At 42.9% G+C, this 19,336-nt stretch overlaps 1 protein-coding gene across 1 annotated transcript in view; it reads right to left on the reverse strand.

Annotated features, from left to right (window-relative positions):
* Window positions 1-454: 454 nt before the first annotated feature.
* Window positions 455-19,336, reverse strand: part of LIAS (lipoic acid synthetase) — a 28,971-nt gene continuing 10,089 nt past the window's right edge. Inside the window, exons 3-11 of the mRNA XM_075567799.1 lie at window positions 15,591-15,684; window positions 12,307-12,387; window positions 11,121-11,277; window positions 9,557-9,614; window positions 8,772-8,900; window positions 5,444-5,589; window positions 3,687-3,757; window positions 2,560-2,671; window positions 455-1,358 (exon numbers count right to left, since the gene is read on the reverse strand). Coding sequence (XP_075423914.1) covers window positions 1,306-1,358; window positions 2,560-2,671; window positions 3,687-3,757; window positions 5,444-5,589; window positions 8,772-8,900; window positions 9,557-9,614; window positions 11,121-11,277; window positions 12,307-12,387; window positions 15,591-15,684 — 901 coding nt within the window. The 3' untranslated portion in view covers window positions 455-1,305. The remainder of the gene's footprint in view (window positions 1,359-2,559; window positions 2,672-3,686; window positions 3,758-5,443; window positions 5,590-8,771; window positions 8,901-9,556; window positions 9,615-11,120; window positions 11,278-12,306; window positions 12,388-15,590; window positions 15,685-19,336) is intronic.

The following is a 19,336-nucleotide window of genomic DNA, read 5'->3' on the forward strand; positions in this document are numbered from 1 at the left end:
GATACTTAAAGAACAAACGCCAGAATTCAACAAGCGTCGATGCAGAGCATCATAGCCCATTACATTGACTTGATAGGCAATTAACACTGGATTTGGGTGCAATACTTCGCATTGAAGGAGTTCAACAGCCCATGTGCTGCATCATTTCACCACAGTTCCAAAAAATGTGATTGAACAAAGAGGGCACATTGTTTTGATAGTGGCCTCTTACTATCCAATTAAGCTTCCCATCTACGCCCATAAGAACTACTAATTGGCAGGGAATAATTCTTCCCAGAAGAATGAGCACATTAAATAAATAAGTACTTCAATTTACAATGAGTGTATGACCAGCCCTTTGAGGTTTACCTTAGTGTAGTGGAATTATATTTTCTGGCCAATACATTTAACCAAATAACCTCTTTTGAATAAAAAAAATCTGAACAAATTATGTTTGAATGAATGAGAGTTTGCGCAGAATGTTATATCGTTTATTATAATGGATTGTCTGATTTGACAGGACATGAAATGAAAGAACATAAAACAATAACCCACTATACTCTATACGAGTATTTTTTTTAATCTCACTTGGATTGCAAACTCTTCGGGGCAGAGATAAATCAGTGGGAGAATGCCGCTGTGGTGCATTCCATTCCCCTCACTGATGAGAACGTCTTGGCTCCACACCCCAGATTTCAAGCTTGTGATCCAGAGAAGTGTGTCAAAGAGCAAAGCCGCATGTATTTAACTTAAAGTTGGGATAAGTTTCAATTGGGTGCACTGCAGTTTGTAAGGGATGTGCATTGGTAATGTTTTATTGTGCGGTTTGTGGCTGCAGGATTTAGACGGGTTTAGAGAACTGCACTGCCTGATTAACACCATCTTTATCTTTCCCTCTTTACACCATTGCTTAAGAAGCATGTGTGCTTTTTGTACTTGGTCTGTCTTTCTCATGTGGACAAACTGAGTCATAGTCCTGCTTATTCATGTAGTAGATTTGCACAACCAGAGGCATAACTTTTACGCCAAGTTTGATGACTAGATCCTGTCTTTGCTGCAATTTTAATACAATACTTCTTGCCCAACAAGGTGGTCTTTCTCTGAGAAATGACGACAGGGGCCCAATACAGTATGTAAACATCTCTTATTTACGTTTTCACTTATTGTTTTTTACATTATATTTCTCCGACTGCAGAGTGTTAATTCCTGTGGTTCATTAGTATATTTCTCTCAACATTTATGGTTTTCTTCTGTCCATTGAGTCATTTGAGCCCGATTTAAATGTGTCAAAAAATGTTTACAGATTCATAGGTTTTTTGTGTATTTTCAAACGGCTTTCGTCTTTCTTTTCTCCACCAAGTTCTTCAAAAAGAATTCACCTATAGGAAGACAACAGAAACTTCTATCAATAAAGGGCATATTCAATCACATCAAGACAAAATTGATTATCAAGAGCGATTTAAGGTTTAAATAAAAAGGTTGTATTAAGGGAGAGCAGTTATACCACCCTCCTTATCTAGTGCTAATGCCAATTATTGACTATGGAGACATAGTATATGGCTCAGCACCTCAAACCCACTTTAGCAAACTTGACACCCTTTACAATTCAATTTGTCGTTTTGTTCTCCAATGCAACTACAACACACATCACTGCGAAATGCTCAAAGAACTAGATTGGACATCACTAGAGTCTAGTCGCAAAGTTCACCTTTCCTGTCTTGCCTTTAAATTCTTTATGGGCAAGCTACCCAGCTATCTGAACAAGCTCCTCACCCCTACCACATGCAGCACTTATCTGAAATCAGACTCCAAAAGACTGTTCATGGTCCCAAGGCTCAACAAAGTATCCGGCCACTCCTCCTTCTCTTACCGTGCACCCCAAAACAGGAACAACCTACCAGAGACTCTCGCATCCACCACCAGTTTAAGTTCTTTCAAATCTAAGGCTGTCTCACATTTTAATCTGGTCTGTAACTGTTTCATACGCCCATAATATATATTTTCTTTAACTGTGCATGCAATGTCTTGTATATAATATATACCCTGTTCATTTATGTAACTGTATTTGTAACCATGTATTATTTGTCTTAACTCTGTGCCCAGGACATACTTGAAAACGAGAGGTAACTCTCAATGTATTACTTCCTGGTAAAATATTTGATAAATAAATAAATAGTCTACACATAATCAGAATATGTTTTACTGGGCTAATTCTATTGATACATTACAAACTTGTAAAATAAACCAACACATGGATTAACTAATTAAATCAACTCAATGAAAAAAGTTGTCATACCCACTATGAATGTAACAATCTCACATAGCAGTTATCATAGTCTTTAAACCTTAAATATGACGTTCACGCACACAAGAGACAAATTGTTAAAGAAAAGAGCAGATTTCACAAACCCTAGATTCTATGCAAGAAATACGCTTGTAACGGGAAACAATTGCAATGCAGTGATCAGCTTCTCAATTCAACAAATGTATTAATAACCACAACAATCTGTTATGGTCTGAAGTAAAGATTATAATCCGGTTCCACAACCTTTCTCCAAAAGTCTCAAAAGTGTAGTATACCTGCTTTGTAAGAAGAGCGAACAAGAGGTCCACTAGCCGTGTAAAGGAATCCTAATTCATTGCCTTCTTTTTCCCAGTGCTTAAACTTTTCAGGGGTGATGTACTGTTCAACCTGCACAGCAAGAAGAGAGTCTCAACTTTTAATGCCAAAACGGTGTTTAAAAAGTGACTTGCACGCGCACACAGAACGTAGAATAACAAAAAACAGTGCGATATAGGTTTTACGGTAGATCCATATATTCTATGCAAAAATGCTAAATCCCATAATTCATGGCTATTAATTAATGATTTCTGTGAGGTTCTAATTATGTAATGTTAATTATATTTTAAAAATCCAACAATTCAAATGTATCCAGTGTTAGTTACAAACATATTAATGCAGTGGTTCTCAACCTTTTTTGAGCAGGGGCAACAATTAAGGATTTTTAAAATCTCAGGGCAGCCTTGCTCTTCAGACCTCACTCATCCCCTCCTCACTTACATGTACACACCCTTTTCGTACCCACTTGACATTCTCCCTCACACATCATACTCACGTTTCTACTCAACACAAAGACACACTCCCCCATTTATTCCCTCTTCTTACACAGCACACTCCAGAATGGGACATTGAGGGCTTTTGGGGTATGGTCAGGGGTTGGGTTACCTTCATGACGAGATGGCCAGCGATGAGCTGCCCGCGGCTGCGGCAAGTTGTCCCAGACCAGCACACTCACCCCCTTTCTTAGTCATAATACCCAAATTCACCCCCCCCCTTTTATTTACACCACATACCTTCCCCTACTCCACAAAAAGCACTGGCCTTCCCACTGTCCTCCATACACAAAGCTCTCACTCCTTTCCCACCTTCCTACACACCTCAAACATGTCAGCAGCCCAGCGGGAGCGTCATGCGCTGTATGGAGATGAAGAGGCTTCTCTCTCTACTCTGTGCCGGGCTAAGAGAGGAGAGGCGGATTGCAATCTGTTTCCAGGCAGCGCGGGAAGTGCCCGCTAAGCAGCTAGCTGAGTTTGTCAGAGGGTTGTGGTACACCACGGTTTCCCCAGCACCCTGGTTGAGAAACACTGTATTAATGTTTCCAGGTTGCCAGAGACCTAAACGTGGCCAAACCAGAACATACTGTTACCTTAAGATGACGTTTTGTTGGCTGCATGTACTGGCCAAGAGTCAAACAGTCCACATCCGCTTCTCGCAAAGCTGGCAAAATACAGAGCAATATGTGCATTCACTTTTCAGCTACAGGTTTTACTGAACAAATATGTTGTGACAGCGGCGATATCATTACAAGCAGAAAAAGAAAACAAAGAAGCCTGTGGTATTCATTCATAGTCTTCACTAAATTACTATTTGATACCAAAGTGCCACTGACCTCAATCTTTCCACTAAGTGACCTAAGGTGTTTGGGGCAACATAGATTTTGTGGGGCAGAATGTCAGTCTTTTAGATATTTCACTATTTATTTTAAAATGGCTTGCAGAAGGCACATGGGTGGTCCTAAAAGCTTGCACTTTTTAAACAGTCATTAAAGGTATCCTGTGTACCTTACTTTGTTCTTTTTTTTTTAATGTCAGATCAATGTCATTATTTTGTATGGGAAGCTTGTGGGACAAGCTTATGCTGCTACCTGCAATAATTGCAGGAATCATATATTTTAAGTAGGTTATCCAACCAACAGAAAACAATGATTGCAGTGTGTGTAAAGTATTCTAAGACAAACTAGGAAAGTTTCAGTGTAAAAGTTCTCAGGTGCTGAAAACTAAAGCTGCACCTGTTATGGTATGTTTCATCCACCGGCAGCCCATCCTAAAAGTAGCCTTAAGGCAGAAATCTGCTGCGCCCGACCAAATTCCTGGGTAATAATTGTTGATATACTAAATATAACCTCTAAAGAAAAAGCTAAAATGAAATTGAACACAGAACCTCGCTAGAAGCTATTTTTTTGCTTTATGTTGATTAATATCATTGAGTAGTTTTGCCTTCTGTAACAATATGTCAATGTAATTAGGAGTTATTTTAGTAAATTCAGAATTCACAAGCTACATTTAATATACAATTACAGTGGGACACTGGGGGCAGAGGGAATTACAGTCTTTATAGACGAACAGGGAGCATTTTCTGACATTGTTTACATGAGTTTTTTTTTTTTTTTTTTTAAAGACATATGGCTGTGCAGCAACTTTGCGTTAGGACGAGGGGAGTGTGAAGTTCAAGAGGGCCCAGGGGTGGGCAACTCCAGTCATCAATGGCCACCAAGAGGTCAGGTTTCCATGGGCTCAATCAGCAACTCAGTTTTTCACTGTAGCTGCTGTGCTGAAGCAGGGATATCCTGGAAACCTGACCTGTTGGGGGCCCTTGAGGACTGGAGTTGGCCACCCCTGCTCTAGATGTATCACTGTATTGCTGCCATTTACCCAAATATAGGGCAACCCCCTTTACTCCATAGCATATTTTGTCTGATTTAGGTACATTTGATATATTAGGTCAGTTGAGTTGCAGGTATTTTTTCGTTATGTGTATATATATATATATATATATATATATATATATATATATAACGAAAAAATACCTGCAACTCAACTGACCTAATATATCAAATGTGTGTGACACACACACACAAACACACAAACACACACACGTGTGTGTCCCGGTTTGAGCTTCCTGACACAAGCAACATGGCTGCTTCAGGGCCCCAAGGTGGAGCTTCCTCCGTTTTTCCCGCCTACCTCATACTGTACAGCCGACTGTTGATTGGCTCACAAAGTGGCCGAGGCGTGATTATAAGGAGAGTATATACTTTTCAACGTAACTTTATTGGAAAAAAACTTCACCTTATAATCGGGCAAAAACGGTATTTATTGAAGTTGTAAAAGCCGATGTACTGACCTGCCATTGTAGAATAGACTTGTTCGTCTGTTTCCCCTAAGCCAAGCATGATGGAAGTTTTGGATATGATATCGGGCTGTGAGTGCTTAGCATGCTTCAAAACACGCACAGACTGTTCAAAATTAGCACGAGGGTCACGTACTTGCCTAAATAGGAATTCATTGTGTTAGATGAAATTTCATTTTATCGAGTCATAATACAGGATACATCAAAGATAATTTATTTAAAGGAAAAAATCCAAGTTTTTAAAAACGTTTTGATATAGTATTGAAGCAGGGGGTCTCCGTAGCTGAACCCCATTAATTTCAGGTCTGGTGACCCCCTGCTTTCCAAGATACTTTCCCCCAAAGTGGGTGCTGGTAGCCGCCCTGGTCGAGCAAGCAGGACTTTAAAGATTAAAGCTACCGCGTCACATGGGGCAATAGGAAGTCGCACTGATGACGTCACTGTTGCCTATTGCCTGCAGGACAGTAAATCTTTGACCAGCGGCCATTACGTGATCCCTGTCAGCAAAAGAGAGCAGCTACCAGCACTTAATTCGGAGGGAAATATCTCCGGAAGCAGGGGGTCCCCAGAGCTGAAATTAACAAGGTTCAGTTCCGGAGATCCCATGATTTTATATATATATATATATATATATATATATCTATCTATATCTAGATATAGATATATACAGTGTTCGACAAACCTATACATTTGCACGCCCCGGGTGAGTGGATTTAACATTGTGGCGAGCTCCTATTGGCCCAAGCAGCACACGTGTGGTACTAGGTGGCGAGTAGATTTTTTTTGTTTGGCGATTTGTCGACCACTGTATGTATATATATAGATATATATATATATAGATATATATATATATCTATATATATATGCAAAAAAAATTGCAGCCTTGGACTGCTCCTTTAAAATAACTGGATACCCTTCTTGCTACAAGTAAGGCCAAGTAAAATAAAGCATGGTTTTGTGCAATTATGACTGCAAATTGTTTAAAGTGGTTTGAAGCAAAGAGTTCTGTCCAAAAATATTGAATTTTATAAGGTGATTTTGACTTTGAGCAAGAGTGAATGTTACTTTAAAGTACAAAATTGCCCCTGCTAGGCGGATTTTATTTGTCAAATATCCTGACCCAAAGCAGGAACACTATGGTCTTACAAGCTTATTCACCTCTTTTACGGACATCCCTGCGGCTGCTGAGAAAAAGTTGCCACAAGCCAAATAAGTAAGTGACCTTTAAGATCAACAATGCTAATTGTGTAAATGACACTATACATTAACAGCTGTGGGGTACTGTGTAGTGATGTTACAGTCACTGTGGGGAAAAAAATGTTTTAAATAATCAGTTTTACACAAAGCAAAAACGTTAAAATAAGCGTATTTATTTAAATTGAACAAAATTTTGTTATGTGGGAAATAAATAAATAAATGGTTGAGCGTTATGGTTCCTAAGAGGCTACCAGCGCCCTGAGTGACTGACTCAAAGGCAGGAAGCCGCTTGGTGGGCAAAAGCAATCAGTCATGTAACACAAGATCCACCATTTGTAATATGGTTTGTAACAAAAAACTACTGATGGATTTAACTTTAATATAGTCACAGAACAAAAAAGTTGCGGTAATCTGTAAGAAAATGATGAAGGCAATATTTTGACCTAATAATGGCACTACCATGTGACTGCGTAATGCTAAAGACCCCAACAGTAGAATAAATGAATGAATGAATGAATAACCATACTTGTATTGTAGACCTTGAGAAAGCGCTCTGTGAAGCGTGAAACGTTGGTAGGGCTCTCCATTGCCCTGTTTTTCCATGACCAATAAATAATCTTTTTATGGGATACGCACCCTCCTTTCTACTTTTTTTGATACCTACAGTAGTGCTCTTCCAGTTTTTCTCCTTCTCTAATAATGGCACTAGCCTTTTATCCATAGTCACATATACAGGCTGTCCTCGTTTTACAACGCTTCGCTTTACAACGAATGGCTTATCCAACGCTATGCAATGCATACCTATGTTCATTTTTACAACGCCAAACGGCTTATCCAATGCTCTTATGATGCTTTGCAAAGTTGTTTGTGTATATAATATATCATATAATATTATATTATACTATATAATATAATATATTATTAAATTACATGAGATATTATGTTATATTATATATATAATACAGTATATACACTATATAATGTATGTGTGTGCTGCATATCTTATTGCCTGAGTAAAATATTTTGTGTATTTTAGCATTAAAAATGCCTTCAGGAACGGAACCTTTCATTTAAACAGTGGGCCTTATGCAGAGAGCATCGTTATTTCGAAATTCGCCATTTTTTGTACAATTTCGCGCAGAAACCGGCAGAAAATGGCGAGTTCCGAAAAACGCGCCATTTTGTTTTTTCAATTGCTAAAACTCGCCTCGCGGCTGGCGAGAACCTCCATCTCGCCATTTTTAAAACTCTCCGAATGCAGAGAGGTGCGAATGGCATAAAGCGGCTGTTCGCGCCAAAAAATGCCGCGATTCTCGCATTTTTGCCGCGCCAGGAAAAGATGGCAAGATGGCGCTCGCCGCCTATAGTAAAGGGGAAAAAAAGGCGCAAATTTGTTTTTACACGTTTCTGAAGCGCGCATCTCGCCAATTTAAACTCGCCACACGCATCCATGTTAAACATAGCAGAATTCGCACTTTTCTGCATATGGAGAATAAAACTCTCCAAAAAAGCTACTTTTTATGAAATTCGCCAATTTTAAAATTCTATGCTCTCTGCATAAGGCCCAGTGTTCCTATGGGAAAACGTGTTTCGCTTTAAGACGTTTCGCTATCCAACGCCATTTTGAGTAACGCATTGTGTTGGATAACCGAGGACTGCCTGTATGTGAATAATACTCGGCAGCCACCTGGTGGCAGGAGATCACTAGAACATGCCAATATGAGACGTTTTGAAACTACAGTAGTAAAGTGGCTAGTTGACTTACAACAGCTTTCCACGGCTGCTCATTTCCACCAAAGCTCAATGACACCAGCAAGCATCACAGAAAAGGGTTTCCTGCTATGTCATTTGTAAGCCAGGCCTGGTTAGCAGCCTATGCATCTGGAGCAGAGGGGGAATATATGATCTAACCCAGGAATGGCCAACTCCAGTCCTCAAGGGTCACCAACAGAGGTCAGGTTTAAAGGATATCCCTGCTTCAGCATACGGGGCTCAATCCGTGGCTCAGTCAAAGCCTGAGCCACCTGTGCTGAAGCAGGGATATCCTGACAACCTTACCAGTTGATGACCCTTGAGGAATGGAGTTGGCCACTCCTGATACATCAGCTAACACAGCAAAAATCACCTCTGTAACGCTGACACAGTCTCAACATTATGGGCATAAACATCCAACCCAGACCGAGCAACCGTCTCCACAGCTTTCAGATCCCCTCTGAAATCTGGGGTTAGACATTCAATGAGAATTTTAGAATTCCTGTGGAAGAAGGAAGACAAACAATATAAACAGCAGTGCAAAGTGTCATTCTGCAATCTAATCTGAGAGGGACAGACCTACACATTTCGTGCTTTTACAGCCAATGAAACAATCACAACCACGTAAATGCTTTGATAACGTGGAATATCAGATACTGCAACCCCAACGGGCTTTTTATCCACATAATGTGTTACATACTGCACCTGTCATGCATGCAGTGCAATAGAACATTCATTACCAAAGCCCATGTACTAAAATGTTCTTGTTGATAACTTTATGATACCATAGCATGAATTGTAGTATTTTTTACCTAAGATCAGGAAGTTTTCTGTTCAGACCTCAAGAGCAACCAACAGGACAGTTTTTCAGAACAACAGATAATTAAACTTATATGAAGACAACTTGCTCAAGTGTTAAGCATGTGTTTTCCTGAAAAACAGCCCTGTAGGTTGCTCTTGAGGACTGAACTTGAAGAACCCTGCACTACAATAATAGTTAGTTAAGATCATACAGACTGTAGGTGGCCAGGGGAGAACGTAACATACAAACCCAGTACCTTTACCACAGTGTTATTCTTTCTTCTACTGAGAAGTGAGGCGCTCAGTGTATGTGTAGTTGCACTATGAAAGGAGCAGGGAATAGGAAAAGAATAGTACCTCTCCTTCAAAAGAGACACTGTTTTTGCAAAGTGTTCAGCTCCTCCATCTGAAATATCTACATAAAAGGTAAAAAGAAAAGAATATGAAAATGTCCCCGCACAATAAAGGCGTTAAAAGCGACGGTTTTGGCACAATGTAACGGAACAGTATGTCACACACAGAATTAGGGAGCAGACTGACAGAAATATCAAATACACTGAGGCCCCAATGCAAAATGCTAGAAAGCCCGCTTCCCCTTACTTTAAAAGATTTTAGCTCCTTTCAAAATGGAAAAAAAAAAACCCCCCATTCAAATATATGAAGCTGCAATCTTCCTAAGCAAGTTGAAGACTGCCTCACAGCATATTGATTAGGGGCTGAAGTGAGGGTATGGTAAACAGCATGTACACGGAGTATGCTGATACCAGAATACTCAACCCTTGTGTAGAGTTAAATAATTACAATTGTATATATTTCTCTATAACTTGCAGTGTAGATATATACACAAGTGTGCAAAATAGACCAGAAGATTGTAATATCTAGTCACAAAGAAGCGCCACTAGGAATTAAAACCGGTGCTACCACTAGGCCCTTCATTTTCTTTACATATTGGAAAAAACATACATCAGTCTCACTGCTTCGCTGCGATGTGTGGCAGGGCTGCAGACAGCAAATAGGTTTAAGTAGCAGTTCAAGAGCAGATAAAAATGAGTTTGCTGCACCACTGAGCAATATTAATAGTGAATATGCCGGGCCCCTTAGTTTTCCTTACTAAGAGAATTGTGCCTCCAATCCAGTTAAACACATTCTCACTAGATTTTCAGTCGTATAACCAACACGGCTGCCTTTCTTATACGACCTTATTACTGCAGAAACATTCTAGAATGTTGTAGTTCTTCCAGGGGCACGTTCTACAGCCATTCACTATGTATATCATTTGTCTCCACCCCCCAAACCCAGCAGAACAGGTCATAGACTGCATGCTATTTTGTGACGTTGTGCAGTTGTACATAGATCTGTTTAACTTGAAGACATGTTGCAGTCTCTCTAGTTGATAAGGATTACATTTGATTATGTATTGTATGTCATTCCATATACATGAACTCGCGCCCTATACATTTTTCTCAATCTTCTCCGGGGTCTTTGGTTATTCTCAGGAATATGAAGCATTTCCAGATAGTGTCTGCACATCAAAAGAGGCGTAAATGCTGGGGTTTTATAGTGTAGTCTTAGTAGCACCAGGTTCCTATATTTGAATAATTAAGAAGGGGCTTCATTTAAGAACTGTCGTTAATCCAACTTTAAATTGCTCACTAAAACAAGACAGGTGCTGTTTAACATGTTGAGCTTATTGAAATAAACTATAGACACACCACTGCTCCGCCGGTCGAGTTATGCTCACGACCCTCATGCAAACTGTCTTCTGCGCTTATTTTTGGACAACTTTAAATTGGGGGCCTTATTTTTACGAGTTGTAAACTGGCCATTTGCGCTACGATTCCACTGTCGATAGCCAACTCTAAATTGGCCCAAAGGTATCACCAATACAAACTAGTGGAGCAGGTGTGTGGCTCATACCAACCATCTCGGTCCACGGAGGTTAGGACCACGTAATCCAGTCCCCATTCGGCTATGGCTTTAGAAGTATTGTATGGCTCATTTGGGTCCAAGGCAGGTGGGTTCTTTGCTGTTTTCACTGAACAAAACCGGCAGCCTCTGGTACACGTGTCGCCCATTAACTGAGCCAAGAGGGAAAACAAATGACAATTCCAACATTATCATCCGCTGCGATGCTGGGGGCACCAGGCATGCATAGTTATGACACAATATTTTTATTCGAGGTCTCGAAGGGAGGTCCTTAAATATATAAGAAAAAAAGGAATGCGACTCCTTCCATTAGTCTTGATAGCGTCTGCCACAAAAAAAAAAACAACATAAGTTAATAAAGAAAATAATATATTGTTAGAATAGTTTAACGAGCATTTGGTAAAAGAAGGGCTCTACCTTTGGTAAATTTGGGCTTCTTATCTCATAAGATAAGTGCCTGCCAGAGATGCCAGGTAGTAGACACAATCTGAGCTGCTCCGCTGCATACAAGGCGCTGAGGCATGAACCCCTCAATAACCCTCATAGATCAGTACTTTGTGGAGAATAAGATACTAAACTTGGCCAAGAGAGAACAAGTTGTGGGGCATGGTCACTAACACATTAGCATAAACTCTATTGAGTACATACTGTGCGTCATTGAAGCTAACCACCCATATTGATTTTAACATTGCTTTCAAGTACAACTTTATGTAACCCTTTTCGCTGTGACAGCAATGCGTCTGAATAATTTATATTTGATTAACCCTTATACTCCAGAAGTATAAGGGTTAATGTGGGCTAGGCAAAGATGAGATGTAGATTCGACCCACTACAACACTGTCATTTTTCTACTGGCAGAGATTATTCCTCTTGGCTCAAGCTCTGTGGAGGGGCAGTGTTAAGAAAACCCACATACATATGTTTATGCTGGAAAGAAAGACACCATGACGAGGGCAGGTGCTAGAACGCCTTCAGAGAGGGTAATTAAAGGAGTCCCACATACAATTCCCCTTTTATATTAAAAGCGCAGTGGAAATAAAATCCCATTCGTTTTAAAATAGGTTTTCAACCTCTAAAGTAGCTGGAGTGCAATAGATATACACAACACCTGATGTGCTTCTGTTGTTCCAGATACTTGAAACCCTTTGGCCTCATGCTGCTTTGGCAAGGTCTTCACTCACCATGATCGTTGCTGTAGCTGTGCCATATTCGCCTCCTCCCCAGCATTCTCCTATGTTTGGGCACCGCGCTTCCTCGCACACCTCCATGTCAAAAAACAAAAAGTACTCACTTTAATGTTATTATAAACAGTCACCAGCTTTCACACAAAACAGCCTTCGTTCCCAAGTCCACTGGTGCTGGAGAGACCAGCGATGCATTGCAGATATCTGACAGAGGTTGTCTTTGTTCCTTCTATGGCCGGGCTGCAGACCCATCTGAGACGTGAATGTGCTCACAAGTGGTATTTTTATTTGCCATTTCTTCTTCGGAATTTAAAAGGCATAACACACATATTCTCAATTTATCACACTGAGCCACTGATCGAGCCACCTGTGCTGAAGCTGGGATATCCTTAAAACCTGTTCGGTGTTTATGAGGCCTGGAGTTGAGAACCTCTGGCGTAATCCCTTCTAAAATCAACTGTTCTATGACGCAGCCTTTTGACCCAAACTTACCTCTTTCTTCTTTTCTCAAAATGTGTATTAAGATAAAGGTTGTGATCATATATTTATTTTCGATAAACATTGTGGTTTCTACGTGTGAAGGTTTAAAATGCCATATAGTGGGTTGTGTAAGGTCCACGCTTGTCATGGGTGGGTGCTTCGCTTCAAACAAAGACTAATTGGGTTGGGTTCTGACAAAGTGAGAATATGACGTATGGGGGGGAGGTCTGACATAAACAGCACTGGGATCTAAGCAACCATTTTAAGTCAGCATCCATCTTAGGTGCCTGATATTGTCTATTGTCTGTATGAAAGTTGGTATGGAAGTTAGTTTAAAAGACATTTTTTTCTGCTGAAGTTCCAATTGATATTGAGCGGTTCAGCTAAGCCACAAAACTTTGGAGAAGAGCAAAGTGCCAATGTTATGAAAATGGGAGACAGATAGGCACTGTCTTGCATTCCGAGGGAGGTGCCCATGATGTTCCGTATGTAGAGAAAAGGTCAACGGCTTGAATAAAGTGTTATTGCTGAATAATTTCATTTATGCATCCCATAATAATGTTATTAACTCGATGTGTTCATGTTCATATTTTGTTTACGTAGTGACACATGCAACCTTGTATAGGGGGCGTGGGCTTAGTATTTTCTGTATAAATAAGGCCTGTATGCCATCATGTCGTTGGGAGAGTTTTATTTTGAAACTCTCCTCTGCGTGTGCACCGTACACTGCAATAAACTTATTTGTCATTCTGCAAAACATATCCTCAGACTTGTGTTTTTTATTCACAACTTTCACAGTTCTATCCTGTATGGCCGACTTAAAAGGGCCAGATGGCGCGGCACTGGAGAGGACCCGTGGGCCCCCCCTCCCTTCTTTTCTCTCCCCCTGTCTTCTTCCTTTCTTTCTCTGTCTACCCATTTCTTCCTTCTTCTTAATATTCTAGGATCTAGACTCATTACTACACCAAGTTGATTTCCCTCGATTAGGAGAAATTTGGTCATGTGTACAGATGGGTGGACAAAACCCAAATTTTTGACCTTACTAACCAATAAGAAAGGAAGTACCTCAGATATATGCTATAATCATTCCATTTGTATAGGTTCCAGTGAACCACTGTAATTGATTTATACATTCTGTAATCTGTATTCAAGCTAATGTTGTATTGTCCTTTCCTGTCTAAACGGAATAAAAAAAATTTAAGTACAAAAAAAAAAAAGGGGCCAGATGGGTTGTATATTCCTGAAAGTCGAGATAAGGGCAGTGTCTGACAGACGTGGGAATAAAATATGGCCCCTGTGACAACTTTCTATAAACATGGTCTTTTTAGAGCTAGCCTCAAAGGCATTCCCGGGATGGTTCTGCATGGCCAGGGGGCGTAGCTAAGAGTATTAAACCCGAGTGTCTTTATTAAAAATTAGAATAATCTATGATGTCATCGCCTCTGCATAATAAGAGTTAGAAATCTGTAATCGTGTCACAAAGGGGCACGTTCTGACATCACACACTGTATGTTTAAGGCCGAGCTCACACTGTGAGAGTTGCTGCGTGCGAGTGTGCACCAAGCATACTCTCGCTGTTTGACATATGAGTTCTCCTACTGCTTGCGCACCTGCAGGTGATATAGCAAGCTGACGCGGCAGCGTTTTCAAAAGACACGTTTGCCCTTTGGAGCGGCGACCGAGCGATGGCCACGTCACAGCAGCGTTCAGCCAATGAGGGAGAACCAGCCGCGTGACGTCACGGCCGAAACCCTGCCACGCCCATCGCCTGAACTTCGCTTTCCAGGAGAGTGCACAGAACGCTTTGGCTACGGTCGCGCGGCACAGCAAGCGCTCGCACTCTCCCAAGCAAGTGGAGTGTATGATCTCGGCTTAAGAAGTAATAAAGGACAGATATTCATTTTCGCTCAAATTTAGGATTAAGACGGTCATGTTTAGTCGTGTCGCGTTCGGCATGAGCGCCTGAATGTAGTGATGTGACGTGTGTGTGTGTGTAAGTGTGTCCCAAGTCCACTGGTGCTGTAACAGCCGCACCCCCCCCCCCAGAAAATCTCACGCCCCCCACTCTGCGCTCCCCTGGGCTAGAGTAGCCCTGTGTATTAACCCTGGTTGCATATCTAAGTCACGTGCCCACTTCTGTGCTGTTCGTGACAGGTGGTATATTGGGACGGATTTATCGGAGATATAACTCATTTATGGGACCTTTGCGAGGGTGAAGAGTGGGGCAGCTTGCGAGCTGTGTATTAATCCTTGTTCTCTAGCGAAGATATTGTCAATTTGAGGGACCTCTTCGGAGGTGAAAAGTGTGAGTGTTTGCGAGCGTCAGTATTAACCCTTGTCCCGTATGTAGGTCGCGTGCTCGCAGAGTGCCGTACATTATAGATATCATTAGATTATATTTCACTGGGGTTTTTTGCTTGCCTTCCTCTGGATCAATACAAATAGGATAAGTATCGGTCATGTAAATTTAGCATAGACCTAGATGGCATATGTAATTTTTCAATGTCATCTACTATGTAACGATGTATTCTGCACTATATAACTATGCTTCTCACACACAGTGAAAAAGCAAATAAAAGGATTTAAATACGGGAGAAAAGAACTACTACAGAAACTGCAGCCATGCAAGGTAAAGCCAAGATTACTAAAGATGAACCTCTTAATTCCTGAATTTATTTATTTATAAAATATTTTACCAGGAAGTAATACATTGAGAGTTACCTCTCGTTTTCAAGTATGTCCTGAAGAATGTTACGCCTGTGCCTCAAAAAAGTGGATCCCTGAATATTTCACATACTCACAGTGTGAAGGTTTAGATTGCGCAAAGTGTTTTTCAGCTTGTTGTAGTTTTTACCCATCGGAATTTCGGTCTTCAGCCACGGAGGGAGCCTTAGTCTGAAAAACAAAAAAAACACGCATTTGTGGGCAAGTTCCTTGATCGTGAATAAAAACCACCAATGAAGCCACTAATGCAGGGGTAGCCAACTCCAGTCCTCAAGGGCCACCAACAGGTCAGGTTTTCAGGATCAGCACACATTGAGCCACCAGTGCTACAGCATAGATATCCTGAAAACCTGACCTGTTGGTGGCCCCTTGTGTACTGAAGTTCGCCAGCCATGTTCTCTAGGGAGATACAGCGCACACCCCACAATCATATTCAAATTGAAATCTGACATGGATAGCATCCATTTTCTAGATCAGCGGCTTTCAACCTTTTTTCTCTCATCACTTAATTACAGTGCTCAGTTGTTGAGGCCCCCCCACAACAGGACAGTCAGTCACAGAAGACACAAGACAGAGAGTCATAGCACAGAAGACGGAGGGGGCAGAGACAGAGAGTCATAGCGTGCGCGCGCGCACGCACGCACGCACGCACACACACACACACACACACAGTGTCCTGTCTATAATTTCTCCCTTTAATGTGACTCCTTTTTCTAGATCAGCGGCTTTCAACCTTTTTTCTCTCATCACTTAATTACAGTGCTCAGTTGTTGAGGCCCCCCCACAACAGGACAGTCAGTCACAGAAGACACAAGACAGAGAGTCATAGCACAGAAGACGGAGGGGGCAGAGACAGAGAGTCATAGCGTGCGCGCGCGCACGCACGCACGCACGCACACACACACACACACACACACACACACACACAGTGTCCTGTCTATAATTTCTCCCTTTAATGTGACTCCTGTCATTTCCCTGTGTATTGTTGTTACAATGTAACTTCACCCCTCTGGCTTTTTAGCCCGTTGCAACCCCCCAGTACTCCTTAGTGAGTTGAGCTTTTACAACAGGAGGCATTCTGGGCCTTCTTTTTGAAAAGCCTTAAACCTATAGGGCTAAATGATGACTTTGAGCTATCTTGTTTTTTTTTTTAAACTATTAGTCATTTTGCTCCAGGACACCCGTTACCCCTTTTTTCTATCTTTGGTCTTTTTACATTTTTCATTTTGACTTTATGTTCTTTTTTCCGTCAAATCATTTTTGAAGTGAAACTTCTTTAGTGGCACCTGGTTCTGATGGGGCAAAACTGGAGAGATGGAGACGAAATGTGAAAAGGAAGTGCCGTCACGCACCCCCCCCCACACGTCTGCTGTCACATGCGGCGGCGGCGATAGCCGCCGGCGCTGCTCCTAACGGGCGCCGCTCCCCCCACATGGCCAATGACATATCGCCGCCGGCGCCGCTCCTCACGGACGCCATTCACCCCACACGTCCGCCGCCGCTCCTAACTGCCGCCATTCCCCGCCCGCTGACATGCCGCGCATGCGCGGTAGTCATGGCGACGCTCATGGACGCCACGTCTTGGAGACCTCCTGCGCTGCCGCTGCTGAGTGAATGAGGACGGCTTTCCCCCTCCTCCCCCTCCCTCTCCGCCACCCGCCACCCGCCGAGCCCGCTCTCCCCCTCCTCCCCCCCAGCCCGCTCTCAAGACTGCACGCTCTAGCAGTGCGGCACTTCCGGTGCCCGCTGCTTGTGAGCGCGCGTAGTCCTGCCTGCTCTGCTGCCGTGATCTGAGGTGCAGGGGGTGAGGGGAGGTGTAGGAGAGTTGCAGGGGGGTGATGTGAGGTGAGGAGGTGCAGGGGGGTGATGTGAGGTGGTGCAGGGGGGTGATGTGAGGTGAGGAGGTGCAGGGGGGTGATGTGAGGTGGTGCAGGGGGGTGATGTGAGGTGAGGAGGTGCAGGGGGGTGATGTGAGGTGAGGAGGTGCAGGGGGGTGATGTGAGGTGAGGAGGTGCAGGGGGGTGATGTGAGGTGAGGAGGTGCAGGGGGGTTATGTGAGGAGGTGCAGGGGGGTGATGTGAGGAGGTGCAGGGGGGTGATGTGAGGAGGTGCAGGGGGGTGATGTGAGGAGGTGCAGGGGGGTGATGTGAGGAGGTGCAGGGGGGTGATGTGAGGAGGTGCAGGGGGGTGATGTGAGGAGGTGCAGGGGGGTGATGTGAGGAGGTGCAGGGGGGTGATGTGAGGAGGTGCAGGGGGGTGATGTGAGGAGGTGCAGGGGGATATGTGAGGAGGTGCAGGGGGATATGTGAGGAGGTGCAGGGGGATATGTGAGGAGGTGCAGGGGGATATGTGAGGAGGTGCAGGGGGATATGTGAGGAGGTGCAGGGGGATATGTGAGGAGGTGCAGGGGGATATGTGAGGAGGTGCAGGGGGATATGTGAGGAGGTGCAGGGGGATATGTGAGGTGCAGGGGGATATGTAAGGTGCAGGGGGATATGTAAGGTGCAGGAGGATATGTAAGGTGCAGGAGGATATGTAAGGTGCAGGAGGATATGTAAGGTGCAGGAGGATATGTAAGGTGCAGGAGGATATGTAAGGTGCAGGAGGATATGTAAGGTGCAGGGGGATATGTAAGGTGCAGGGGGATATGTAAGGTGCAGGGGGATATGTAAGGTGCAGGGGGATATGTAAGGTGGTGCAGGGGGATATGTGCAGGGGGGGTGATGAGCAGGGGGGTGATGAGCAGGGGAGGTGATGAGCAGAGGGGATGATGTGCAGGGGGGATGATGTGCAGGGGGGATGATGTGCAGGGGGGTCGCGCATACGTCACACACACACACACACACACACACACACACACACACACAGTCACGCACGCACACAGAGTCACACGCACACACACCACACGTGAGGAATTCACGCTTAGTGCAAATAGCAAATACATGGGATGTGTGCCGAGCACACACGTTCTAAGTCAAATGTATTTGCGTTTTGTCAATTAAATTGCATTTTGATTTTTAATTAAAACATCACAAATACAATTTCTGTGACAAAAGTCAAAGAAGTTTCACTTAATCTGCGTGTGCACAGCACACACGGCTTTTTTTTTCTCTATCGTTTAATTTTTTATTTCGTTACACACATTGCTACTTTTTTCCATTTTTTCCCTTTTTTTATTCATTCCCTTAGGGAGTTGGTATATCATGATGTTCTGTATTGCATCACACAGTACCCCAGTACGCTCATTTTGGGAACCCCCTGTTCGGTATTGCATCATGGCTTTACTTTCCCTTGTTTCCATGTTGATTTAGTTTCTTGAAGTCATTTAATTCATAAAATATGACTGCCTCCTATTTTTGTGTACAGGAGGGCCCCGGGTATACGGCGGGTTCCGTTCCAGGGGCCCGCCATATAGTGAAAATCGCCGGAAAGCGGATCCGGCGACTTTCAGTTGTTTGCATGCACAAATCTGCATTTCGCCATTCTGCGCATGCGCAACCTACGGTCTGTGCACGCAAACTACGGTCTGCGCATGCGCGACTTAGGATCCAAGATGTCCACCCCCTTCTCGGTGCCGCCGTATCGCCAAAAAGCAGGGCCCTGCTGTATATCATTTATTAGTTAAGTTTATCTAGCCTCATGTGTGTACATTTTCATCTCTTTTTGTTTTGAGATGGACCTTTTTGGCGATATTTGCACTTGTTTTTATCTGTATTTATGACTAGCTTTTGTACCCGGCTTTGCCCGGGGAATGTAATATTGAATACATGTCGCCCCCTGCCCCCCGTTGGATGTTATGGATATGACTGTGCCCAGTCATTAA

Source organism: Ascaphus truei, chromosome 1 (genome assembly GCF_040206685.1).
Source record: "Ascaphus truei isolate aAscTru1 chromosome 1, aAscTru1.hap1, whole genome shotgun sequence".
In the NCBI taxonomy this organism is placed as follows: domain Eukaryota; kingdom Metazoa; phylum Chordata; class Amphibia; order Anura; family Ascaphidae; genus Ascaphus; species Ascaphus truei.